The sequence below is a fragment of the Myzus persicae genome, unplaced genomic scaffold, assembly GCF_001856785.1.
Source record: "Myzus persicae strain clone G006 unplaced genomic scaffold, MPER_G0061.0, whole genome shotgun sequence".
NCBI lineage: Eukaryota > Metazoa > Arthropoda > Insecta > Hemiptera > Aphididae > Myzus > Myzus persicae.
This window is the reverse complement of record NW_019104090.1, coordinates 41,156-55,058: the sequence shown is the minus strand read 5'-3', so window position 1 is coordinate 55,058 and position 13,903 is coordinate 41,156. Positions and strand designations below refer to the sequence as shown.

The window sequence follows — 13,903 nt, the reverse complement described above, 5'->3', positions numbered from 1 at the left end:
TATATAGGTAACAAAAATACAGAATATGTATTACAAATTATTTTAATACTACAGACGATTTTGGAGTCTCAAAATTATATATAAATATTTATTTTAGAGGTGTGGTATAGATACGTATTTAGATAGTTAACACCGCGACTCCCGGATGCTCACCGCCACGGCTTGTACATTTATTCAAGGTGATTAATTTAACATAAAACACTCTTTATTTCAGGTAAACCTTAAGTTTTTGAAAATATTTAATTACATAATTTTAACTTTAAGTCGTTACTAGACAAAGCTTACCATTTTTTTTGTTTTTTTACTTTTTTCAATGACAACATATTTAATTTCATATTTTGAAGCAGGGGACTTAAAAAGTTAACAATTTAAAAAATGATAACGATAAAAATATATTTCTTTTAGAAAAGTGTTGTTTTTAACGACTTATTAATTAAGTAAAATAAATATTTTTAAAAACGACAATAGATTTTGAGTGTCTTACTTAAATGGATCATCTGATATCAGTGATATCCATTCATAGTAACTATGACAATCCAGAGCTAAGAAAAAATAAAAGCTCGTGATTCTTGACAACGGCACTACATTATTACACGAGACGACCAACTCGTATTTATGTTATTTTACGAACAATGGTGCGACTTCTCTGTAGCCTTAACTAATGAACTGATTGACTTGTAATTTACACCTAATGATCAGTATAATTCTATGCAGATGATACTTTTATGAATTTCAAGTTGATAGGAGGGTCGCACCCTGAGGCCTGACTGCCTGAGTATAATTATTGATCGAAACACTATTTTTTTGTTCAATTTAACAATGTATATGTTGTACGCGCCGCGTTTATGCTGGCTGCCCATATTTCTCTTTCCAAGCAACCAGACCAGCAATGCCACTGATATCGGTTGCAATCGCTATTTAAACAGTGCATGGTAGGGGGAAATGGGGGATAACACCGACTCGTTCCGTAGTCTAGTCAGTTCACAATGTTCACATGCATTATTGCAATATTATTTATTAGTTTATTACATTTGTCATCGTCGCTCAGTGGTTAGTGATCTGCTACTTAATTCAATGGCGTCTGTCCATTCATTCGTCAAAGTAATAAATGGGTTAGATGCGATGATACAAAAATGTATTATGATTGATGCCCTAATGGAGCTAAGGATGTTTGCATTATGGTTTTCCAGCAACATTCATAAGCTAGAGATATTTTATGCTAATGATATCGAAAATTTAAAAAAAAAATGAGTGATATTCCAACAAAAACACTCCTTCAACTACGTGTAAAAAACATCTATAATTAAAAAAAAGTTGTGATAATATCAAAAAGGGGGCTAGTAGTAATTTCTAAACTCATTAGCATAGAAATTGTTTATAGTTGTTAGTATTTAAATATTTAATGAAGTACCTAGTGTGATAATTTAACTTAGCTCGGCTACTAATCATAGCGCATACTTAAATAGTGTTATGGTAATATTTTCATGTACATGTGAGCATTATATCTTGAGTTGTAGTCGTAAATATTATTAGCCGCCAAGCCAAATTTAAATATTTGTATTAAATTATCGAACTACTTCATCAAATACAAACAATTATAAATAATTTCTGTACCTACTAATGAATTTAGAAAATTACCTACTTAGCCCCTTTTTGATATCACAACTTTTCTTACTTAAGTTTTTCTTATCGAGGTTTTTACACTTAGTTGATGGAGTGTGTTTGTTGGAATTAATAATAACACTAGGTACCTATGTCTTTTACTGCACATAATTATAATAAAATCAAGGCCTGCAGAGGTCAGTTATAAATTATAACTTACTAGTTACAATCATTAAACATTCTTACTTTATAGTTTATATTATTAAAGAAGTATAACACTGTTTATTATATTACGCCAAGTAGAATTATAATAGGTACCTACCTTGTGTCGGGGAAGGCTTTTGTTTTTTGGTAATTAAATTCCATTACAAAATACCTCTCAAAATAATTACAATAATTACAATTATTGTAATTAAATTATTCTTAATTCACTTAGACACTTAGTTTTTATTTGATCAAAGGCAATTTCAACGGAGCTTAATAATTATTTTGTTAATACATTAGTACATTCTCTAAGTAGGTAATCACAATCAATAATATGAAATATTATAAAATGTTCATAATAACAAACCAAATAAATAAATAACTGTGTAACTTATTATTTTTTAATTTTAAATCACAATACATTTCTAAGATACCTACTAGGTATTTATTAAAAATACAACTTTTTTTGTCAAACAGCTTTAAAAACTGTGAGAAAATCATAACTACCTATATGATAATTTAACATTAATTATCATCTGGTTCTTAAAATATGTTTTTTTTTAAATGTTCCATAATGTATAAATTACTTACAATAAAATGTAAATAAATTACTTGAAAAGTAAGAGAACAACTTATCTCCCTAACACAGATATTTGATAGGTAATAGGTATAGGTAACATAAATATGATAATATTATAATTTATTGACCAAGCTTTGGCTTAAATAACAGTAGTCAATCGAAAAATGCATTGTTGAATATTTAAATCACATTCATGTTGTAGAAATTCAAAGCAACCAGACCTACTATAAAATAGCCTATAACCTCGCCGAATTATAAATGTCTAATGCGATTGCCGTTTGTGTGGTATTTAACTATTTATGCACTGTGACTCAAACAGAACGACACAAAGTGATGCATTTATTATTTAATGTAACCTACTTTTACTATATACTATATAGTAAACATTCAACATTTATACATAATACACATTTTTAGGTAAAGATTTTTAAAATAAGACAATAATTTATCAAATAGATACTATTTGTCTACCTTTTGAATATGATAGTCTCATTTTAGTATTATTTCACAACACATGAATGAATAAAGAGCATGCTTCATTATTTAATATGTATAATTAAAACTATTTATGGTATATTGCAATGATTGCATAAACAATCACTAAACATTTAAGATGATGTTAGCGCACTGTTTATTTCTTTTTCTCTGACCCACGCACAACATAGCAAATTTTACGTTCACAATAATCATTATAATCATTATAATTTCTAAAATTAGAGTGAAATGACATCATATAAAATGTAAAGGTAAGATTATTATCTAGGGCATCTCATAGATTATTTTACTATACATTGATTTTAAATTGAGTTATGAGTATTTTAAAATTGTAAATTGTTTGTACATCTTAAAACATTCATAACTCGCTTTAAAATTAATATATAAAAAAAGCTTATCAGATGCCTGAGATGATAATCTGACCTTTAAATTTTACATGTCATTTTACTTGAATTAATAGATTTTTCATGCTGGCTGATTTCAACCTGGCATTAGGATTAGTTTCTTATAACTTATAAGTTAAAAATTATTAAACCATAGCAGATTTGCCGTATTTTTGCTTATTATTTTCAAGTCTGGGCAAGTTAATGATAATTTTTAACCAAATTAATTTAAGTTCATAGAAAACATTTTAAAAAGTTTAAAGTTAATAGTTATTGTAAGGTTTACAAAGTTTTCACCTTTCTACTTATTACATGGTTATGAACCAAAACTTTCTACTATGGATATGGCACTAGGTTCAGTACAGTCAGACCTGTCAAGAATGGATCAACTAGACTTACTTGCAGAAAGTAGAGGTATAGCAATTGAAAACTTAAAAGACAATCACAAATTAAACAAAAAACGATTCGATCAACATAGAAGCCATCACAACTTCCAGCCAGGTCAACGAGTATGGTATAACTGGCAGTCTACAAATGACACAAAACTTACACCAAATTTTAAAGGACCATTTGTTATTGAACACCCAGTTGGAAAAGTTTGTTATAAAATTACCAGGGCCGATGCAACAAACAAAAAACATTCCAGAATAGTTTATGTACAATCACTTAAACCAGCTCAATACAGACCAAATTTGGATGATCCAGGCGAGATTCAATTTGAGGATAACAATCAACAATCACCTCCAACTTCCCTCACAGACAACACCCAAATCAATTCTCCTACACCAGCCATAGACACAGAGGTAAACAACATTAACAAACGTACTCGCAAGACACCATCTTGGTTAAAAGATTATATAGTAGGTTAATGTTATTATGTATTAATTTTTTTTTGGGCCGATAGGTATTATACTAAAATTATTATAAAACATTAAATACTTTTATACTTATCTTTTATTATCAGTTACTATTTTGTACCACTATTAATTATTTAGTTGAGGTGCTTATTATTATGTTTGTTCCTATTAAGGTTATTAACTAAAGTTATTAATTTATTATTTCATTATTTTAATTATTATTAAAAAAAAAAACAACAAGAAAACATAAGTTGTAATTCTATACAAGATAGTATTATTTTATCATTTAGTTATGTTATTAATTTATTATTACACCATGATTTATTATACTTTATTTCATTGTTAATTTTTTTTTTTGGGCCGAATGTAAGGTTCTAAATCACATATTACATTGTACGGTTGCAACACTGCACACGACAGTCGGCCAGTTAGTTCCCGACGCCGACGTGAGGAGCATCTCTTATGTTAATAAATATACAGTAGTCTATATACGCTATAGTCTTTTTATTTATTTACATTATCCAATTTTTTTTTAAACTCAGTTAAGTTATAAGTTATTTTTTATTAACTTAAGTTAAGTTATTTATTTATTTATTTTTAGTATATAAGCACCTATAGCTATATGGTTAAAATAATAAAAAGTATATTTTTATGAAGCTCACATAAGATGCTTTAATTATCAATAATAATTTTATTATATTTATAATTTATTTTTTTATAAATGAACAAAATTGGATTTGATTAAAAGTAACTTGTTATTTATTAAGTTTAGGTATAAAAACCAGTTAAGTTAAAAATTAAGTTAATGCTAATTAAATTTTAAGAATTTAAGTTAAAAGTTAAAATTAACTTAACTTTTAACTTTTGAACTTGTTTATGCCCAGCCTTGAATTTATTGAGTTTTTTTTCAAATTTGGTTTTATTTGTATAGTAAACATGAACATATGAAATATAAAATAAAACAACAAAGGAATAAAACAATATTTTAAATATATTAATACAAATTGCAAACAATGTTCAATTTAACAGTTAAAAATTAAAATCATATTTATAAGAAAACAATTATTTAAATTTTGTAACTATACATTTATAATTTACAACCAAAGAGTATGAAAAAATTAATAAATAGTAATTACATACACTACTATTTTCTATTGTTACAGAGATAAATAACAGATGAATATAATATCTATTATTTTAAATAATGAGAACATAATATATACTTGCATACTGAATAGGCAATAACAGTTATCAATTATAGATAAAGATATATTGATACAATTAATATTAAAACTATATTTTTTTAATACATTAAATACTTATATAAGTAAATAGTAATGTAACTAAGATATGACTCATTATATAATTGAAAATGTATAAGAATTAGTTTGTAACTTTTTTTTATTTCTTAAATAGTAAAAAGTAAAATAAAGTAATTATTTAATAAGTTTGCACACTCTTACTAAAGTGAAAATATTTGGTGCAACATATGCATATGGTGTCATAAGAAAATGTAAGCTTAAATATATAAATGTGAATATAATAAGTGAAAATATACAAAAATTGTAGAATAGGTCAAGTACTTTAGTAAAAAAGTTTAACTATACTATTTAAACCAGCGGTTTCCAAACTTTTTTGGGTTGTGGCACATTTTTGATCAAAGGTTTTTTTATACTCCCCAAGTCATAGGATGACTAATCAGAAGAAATAGAAAATGGATTTAATTAAAATTATACATAGTTTATATATTTATATTTACATAATCATAATCGTAATCATTTCTGTCGCCACCATCGTCGGGTTTTCAAATTTATTTTTGGACCATATGAAATTCTACGGCCCCTGTGAAGGCACTGTGGCGCACCAGAGTGCCGCGGCGCACACTTAGGGAACCGCTGATTTAAATAATAAATAAATAAAATAAGTTTATTAATAATTTATATAATTGTAATACCATTCATCTATATTCCCTGTAGACAAAATACACTTTAATCATCTGACTTATTTTGGGATGCTCCAGATAAGAAGTTAAAATAATATATGATTAATTTGACTAAATAATTATTAGAATTTGTTTATTTATTTAATATATTATAAAATATGGTAAATTATATACTATTGAAAGCTCTCAAAAGTATCTAAAGTAATTGTACAGGAAATATTTAAGTAATCACAGATCAAGAAATAATTCTAATATCACAAATTATATGCAACTCTTTTAAACTTAATTAAATTATTAAAACTAAACAATTCATTTTGAGCTATTTATATTCTTTGGAAATAATCAATACTATTACATTATGTATAGTTAATACCTAAAAAATTAACTCAATTGGCCAATAAGAATATAACACATACGCTACTGTGCTTATACTTGCATTTTGCAGATATTTTAGCAAATGCTTAAAATATAATATTAATACTTCAAAAACTCAACAAAATAATTCAAACAACTCAAATTCAACTTAATAAGCCTCAAAATAGGCCAGCTAAAATTACAAATTATTAATAACATTATTAAACAAGAGTTCAACTGTATAATTTAAATATTGATAGTACTGAAAATGAATATTATTATTATTAATCATTAATGGGTAGTTGTGCGAATAATCAAACTTAGAAACACGAGTATCAGATCTTAATTAAACTATAATAACTATGAGACTAAAAAAAATCAACCATTCATAGTTCACAAATTTAATTAAATCTAAGTTTGAGTTAATTACATATGTTATATTTCAGTATTTTTACTGTAACATTTTGAAGTTTTTTTAAAAATTGTTTTTCTAAATTATTATTTTTTAAATGTTTCTGGGGATTTTATACTTGTGAGTCCCCAAATACTAACTAGATTCAATTTGTAACCAAAAACGACTCAAAAAGAGCACAAAAATAAATAAATGAAAAAAAGACATTATTGTGAAACCATATTGCTCCTCATAGAATCTAGAATAAAATATAAATTATCTCATTGTATTATATACTTTTTGGTTATTAATTATTATTAATTATAACATTTTTATGATTACTATATAATAATTGAAATCCAGGACTATAATTATCTGAAGCTAAAAGATTAAATCTATAAAACTTTCCTCAAAGTCATAACATTAAGTCGTTTACTCGTTTATTGCAAAATATATATTGAAGTGCTGCGTGCTGATAAATATAATTATATAAATACATATCATTTATGATTAAGTCCACTTAACATTAGTGCAATACAATTTAAAACAAACATTTATTTTTATTTTAAGAAATTATAATTATATCATTTAGAACAAAAAACTTTTTTTACTGCGTGCGTATATTGCCTATGCAAGATTCACAATCAGATTTAATAATCAATATTTTGGTAGACTTTCATGGCAAAACTAAAAAAATTATGGAGTTTTAATTAAAACTATAATATATTATTACTTTAATTTATACTATACTAAAATTGAGTAACATATTATTATATACTAGTTGGTAAGTAGTAACTGTGGAATCTTAAAAGTATTTTTGATTTTATTTTTATAATTCACTGGGCCTATTATTTTTTAGTCAGCCTAATCTTAACAATACCTAACTAAAAATAAATACAAATAAATACAAATCTAAATAAACGAAATGGGTTTGATTCATTTAAAATTTATAATGTATGTAATTATTTATTTTATTTCAGATTAATATTCATGTTTAATTTTTTTTAAATATACAGGATAGTTAAAATTTACAGTTATACGAATAAAATGTAAACTAGAACAGATTTTAAAAGTTGATTATTAAGTAGAAATTATAAGTAATGATGAAGAATAATGTTGACTTGCTTATTTATTTAGTTGACTTATGAAAATATTTAAAAATGTATATTGTAATTTGCATTTATCTTCAGCTGATGTGTTTCGTGTTATTAGCATAGGCACGTAAAACTACAGGGGTATTTTAACTAATCATAAGTGTTTTTATTGTAAAACTATGTAGACATTTTTTAAAAATTATAGTTGGATCCCATATTTCAAACCTACTTGACACAATAAGTACCTTTATAAGCTAACACTATAATGGAAGAAGAACTGCGATATCTCAATAATAAATTATTAAATAATTATTAATAATGAAACATACACTTGCACACAAAAAAAAAAAACAAAATTTGGTTAGAATAAATATAACTTCTTTAACAGTAATTCATCATAATACTTATTATTTTTCCATAATGAATTCATTGGTTTATTCTAAATATATTTAACTAAACAGTACATGAAAAGAAATGGGTATTAGACATTTACTTTTTAATAATTACCTACTTGATGATGTCCATACTGCCTAAATGCATTATTTTTATAATAATTATCTTTATCAAATAAATATTTTTAGATGTTTTATATTTTAGACGTACGTGGTGGCTGTTGAGTACACAGGACCTTCTTGGGAGCGATCTGTAATCTGTACCATAGTTACACCCGCTCCCTTTTTTTGCTAGGATGATTTTGGAGCTGGAGCTGCTTCTGGAGGATCTGAAGGATGTGCTCTCATCCAATTATATAAAGGTAGTTCACAACAACAGAGCATTTTAATAAAACCCGGAACTTCAATATAAAGTGACGGCGGTATAGGTATTAATGGTGAAGTGGATCGTTTGTAAAGCTGATAATGAGCATTGCTAGAATGTATAAAATAACATATTGGTGAATATTGTAATTATTTAAATAATTATTCATTGATAAACAAGACAAACCCAATACAAATAATGGTTAGTAATAATTTTAAAACTAATTTATATAAAATCAGTATAATATAACAAAAAACAACAACATATAACATAAATTACATAAAAAAATTTTTTTTAGTTAACATACTTTCTGAATCTATGATCTGAAACACGTTCCAAATGTGGAATACCAGAGAGAAAGAGTATGATAAATGTTGTAAAAATTGGCGATACAACAACAATATACTCTGGACCTTCAATCACATTCAATGACACAATAAAAACACCCCACCATAATACTATTTCTCCAAAATAATTTGGATGTCTAGACATACTCCATAGACCTACAGTAAACATATTAAACATATTAAATATTAAAATATAACACTAATGTGTTAATATTTTTTAACTTAGCTTAAAGTGTGATAATATGTTCATATAAATTGGTTGTTTATTTATAGCAATGGCATTTCTAATTTAACATGAAACTACATTATAGCAATTTTTAGATGCAACCTTAACATATTGACTGCCATTTTGATTACAGTATATTTTTATTGATTTTTAACCAATTATAATATTATTTTAAAGGTAAGTTAATACTTTCATATTTGGTATATTAGAAAGTATCAATTGTTGTCCATAGTTTTGTGGTATTGATATAAGTAGCAACATTGATTCTATATTATACTCATTAATTATAGTTGGTAGGTAGTTAGTATATAACAAAAATATAAAATCCATGGCTGCGGCAACTCTTACTATCAAGTGAATAGAAATGTTTAATTAATAAAATGTTTACATTTATTAGTGTATAGATTTTTAAATTAAAATGAATTCTTTTGTTTTAAAATAAATTGTGTAAACAACAATTGGAAACATTCAATATTTTGACATACAGGTGTTCAATATGAACTAAGGCTTTTTTTGTAAATCAGACATCAAGATATTAAAGAGTACTCATAATTATGCTATTTAAGTGGTAGTATTCAAAATGCATGCACTTCCTTGAGATGATGCCATACCCACATGTATTGTACCTGTCTTTCAAATGCATAACATAACAAATTGTATGATCTGAATAATTCATTTAACTCTGTTGTATTTAATTTTAGGTGAATTGACCTATTACCAAATTTAGAAGTAAGAATATTATCTAGTGGCTAACATAGGATTAGTTTATATTTTAATTTCAAAGCTAGCTATGAGCATTTTAACCTTGTAAATTGTTTGTACATTTTAAAATGCTCATAACTTGCATAATAAATTTAAACAAAATTAAACGATAGATTAGGACAGTCAAGTTTTAAAAACATGGTTATTCATCTACTGGTCGATATGATGGAAATATCATAAATAATGACCATTGGCATCACTAGGGGGTACTGAAGGCCACTTTCACTACCCCACAAAAAAAAACTAACTAAATGGGATTTAAATAAGAAAGGTCAAATTACAAATAATAAAGTCAATATATTTGGCAACTAGTAAGTAGTAACATTTAACTGATAAGTGTTACACTATAATAGAATAGTTAAAACGATAAATGTACAATTAAATGAAAATGAAAATGTTGAAACAAAAATTAGTGTTTGAATATTGAAAATCTTGTAATAGTATAAAATGTTGAATATCAAGCGTGAAGAATAGAATTATGGATAATAGCAAAATCAATTTTTTTTAGATATTTATGTCTTGCTAACCCAGAATTATGACTAGTGATACCCAGGAGAATGACCTAATTAAAAGATTTGTAAGTTTCAAATACCTAAGTGTGAAAAGAAATGTTTAATAGAAGATATTAATTAAGAGCGATTGTTTTGCCCATAGCAAGACTAATAACAAGATAAATAGCATTTTTTGACTTACCGTCATCACACCATTTTCCTTTGTTTGTCTCTTCGCTTCTAAATGCATACTTTTGTAAATCAGCAAAAGTTTCAATAATGAAACCAAAAATGAACACACAACAGCCAACAGTATCCAATGTTGTCATAGTTTTAGGGGCTCCAGCTTTTATCGAATTATGAGGTGCATTAATAACAATAATAGGTAAGCTAACAACAAGCACCCAAATAGCCTAGGGAATAATTATAAAATTCAAAACTAAATTAGTACAACATCAAATTAAAAAATACTATGTAATTAAATACAATCTGTTAAAATAAAAGGCAGTTATACTTGAAATGTCCAAAACACAGCAAAGCGAATCATATTGCTACGTCTGTCTGGAAATGTTGCATCCCTTCCAATTTTTATTATTCGATAAAATAAATAAGAACTTAATCGAGCACCCCAAATGCATACAAATAATGTTACCATAAATTGTCGATTATCGTGTGTCTAAATAATAAATAAATAAAATAGTAACTATTTTAATCACAAACATCTAAATGAAATTATTAAAATTATTTAGTTTATTATTACTGATTATTTTTATATTACTTAAGTATGTTTTTTTTCTGTAATAACTTTACAATGCCAGTTACTGCCAAAAAACATTTATTAATTAGCTGATATTTTTCTTATAATTTAATATTTAATGTCTAAATGTTTGAATTTTGTGATAAAAAATAGTCTGACAGTTCAATTAATTCAAACGTTATGATTTTTCAAAGTAATATTTTTATATTTTATGCATTGAATGTACATAATATTATTATTATTATTGTGTTATAGTGTTTGAATCCAGGGATTTTATATATGCAACATTATTGCAATATGTTTAGTTGCCTATACTATTTTCCTATGTTTTCATATAAAATATGAATTTATGATATTTCAAGGACTGTAATATACTTGTGGACTTGAACTAGATAATTAAAAAATATGTCATAATACATGTTTTTTTAATAGTCAACCAATTACTTAAAAAGTTATTTTAGATCTACATAAATTGTATTTAGGGAATAAAGTATAATCACATTTAATGTGATTCTTAAAAACATCCAACTAATATAAACTTGGTAAACAACTCATTTGACTGTTTGTCTTAAACAATTTTATTCACTTTGAATATTAAGTATATTATTATTTACTAGATACTCCCATGATTATATTTCATTAGCAGGTTTAGTTTAACCAATATTAATAGTAATTTATATGCTATAAAGTAATATTTGAGCATATTTTACCTGAGCTAATCCATATGTTAGCACAGCCACTAAAATAAAACTTATACCACCAGCAAAATCAGCCACTTTATCATACTGAAATGTAACGGCAATAGTGAAAAATAAAAGTTGCATAGCCACAACAACAATGGCACTAATGCCCAAATGATATTTATCCAATACCGCGACTGTCATTCTGATGGCTCATCTACAAATGTGTAATGCTACATAATGTTCTTACATAGGAACCTGTAAAATGTTATGTAAAGAATTTCTTGTTAAGAATAGCAAAGGTAACAAAAATTGTAATTAAATTAACTTGAGTTTTTGCCATAATAACCTAGAAAATAAAATGTTCATACATTAAGTAAAATTAGTAAATTTCGGTTTAAAATTACATTAATATAAAAATTTAATTTAAAAACTGTATAGTTTGTATAGATTAAGTAATACTAAGTACCAGCTTATCTAATTAGGTATCTACTTTGAATTATTGCTAGACTTATAATTAATGTAAGGCTTAGAATTTAAATGATTTTTAAGTAATCGTATGTTTTTACTACAATTGTCAATCAAGTGTCAAAAATAAGTAGTTTTAATACTTTTTATTAGTCGGTATTAGACTTAACCAAAGACTCGTCAGGCACCAAACCTTTAAATAGTAGAACAATTCTACCGTGGGATAAACTACCTCGGGTAGTTCGCCTTACGTAGTACTTACGAGTTGTGAGCACCTGATTAGGTAAGACGACGGTATCGCCACCCAATTTCGTCGTCATGCAACAATGACATGGATTATGGATATTTAAAAATAACCACGACTAACGAGTAACAACTACAGCTTATGATTCAACAACTACGGCAGTCGGCCATTCGATTTTTGAGATAAATATTATCAGTTTTGTTGTTTGAACTTGACTATCAGTGACTAGTGAGTCATGATATTTCGGACATATAATAAATGTTGTATAGAGTATAATATCAGCTGTTCACACACCGCATGCGCATTAATGAGGGTACAATTTTCGCAGTGCAAAAGTGAAAGTAGCAGCTGTTGGCGACTGGCGCGGCGCCAACTTACTCCTCAGCATTACAGCATCACAAAATAGATGGATTTATTTTGTCTTAGTGGTATGCTGATATGCGTTTATGGCTTAGGAACTGCGAATTGAATACGTCAAAAAATAGACGTCGGTCTTTGATTCCACGATAAAATGTATTTATTTACTACAAGTTACTACTTCCATGTGTACCATCAGTGACGTCTGACACAGTGACACACTGTCGTGAATCTGTGCGACTGCAGCACTGTGCCCAGTGGCGAATCCAGGAAGGGAGACTCGCTCCCCTGACCTCTTCAACAGTTGTTTCAAAATATAATAAATAATAATTAAAATATATTATAGTATAATTACTATGGGTACCAAAATTATTTAAACGATTCCTAATCCAACCATAGTAAAGTACTAAAGTTAATAACATAATTCCCTAAATAACCATTTCTTTCATATTTTTAAGAACACATGAACTAGAACATTATAATGACATTAATTTTTCAATAAAGAAAATCATGCATAATGCCATAATATCAATCTTTAATATTTTTAAATTGAACATCTTATAAGGGACTTAGTATACCTAAGTAAAATTAATTTAGGGTAAATTTTCGTGGTTTTTTGTCAAAAACCGATTTCGCTTAAATATTAATATTTTTTCTTAATTTTTTTTGTTTTTCCCAACGCTTTTAAAAACTACTGGAAATGTTAAATGTTGAATTCCAAGTACACTAACTGTACGTCTGTATTCCGCTCATAGAAGTGAAGACTTGTCCGCCTATAACATAACTAAGTATATTTGATGATATTATTTTGATTTTTTATTAAAGCTATTTATTTTACTATTACACGTTACACTGTTATATTGCAGTAGGTTAAATTAATATTTGCCAAAAAAATTACATTTGAAAATGTCAT

General features: G+C 26.4%; 1 protein-coding gene across 1 annotated transcript; it reads right to left on the bottom strand.

Annotated features, from left to right (window-relative positions):
* Positions 1-7,933: 7,933 nt before the first annotated feature.
* LOC111038631 lies at positions 7,934-12,868 on the bottom strand. Its single transcript, XM_022321813.1, has 6 exons — positions 12,652-12,868; positions 11,952-12,179; positions 10,999-11,160; positions 10,687-10,897; positions 8,966-9,161; positions 7,934-8,769 (listed from the first exon to the last, which is right to left on the bottom strand). Exons 2-6 carry the CDS (start codon positions 12,123-12,125, stop codon positions 8,586-8,588), a joined length of 927 nt encoding a protein of 308 aa, XP_022177505.1. The 5' UTR covers positions 12,126-12,179; positions 12,652-12,868; the 3' UTR covers positions 7,934-8,585.
* Positions 12,869-13,903: the final 1,035 nt, after the last annotated feature.

Bases quoted from the DNA above. Each gene is read 5' to 3' on its own strand.
- LOC111038631 (XM_022321813.1), bottom strand. From the start codon at position 12,125: ATGACAGTCGCGGTATTGGATAAATATCATTTGGGCATTAGTGCCATT. The intron at 11,161-11,951 runs GTAAAATATGCT...TTTATTATTTAG, and splicing joins TAACATATGGATTAGCTCAG to ACACACGATAATCGACAATT. The intron at 9,162-10,686 runs GTAAGTCAAAAA...TGTTTACTGTAG, and splicing joins AGGAAAATGGTGTGATGACG to GTCTATGGAGTATGTCTAGA.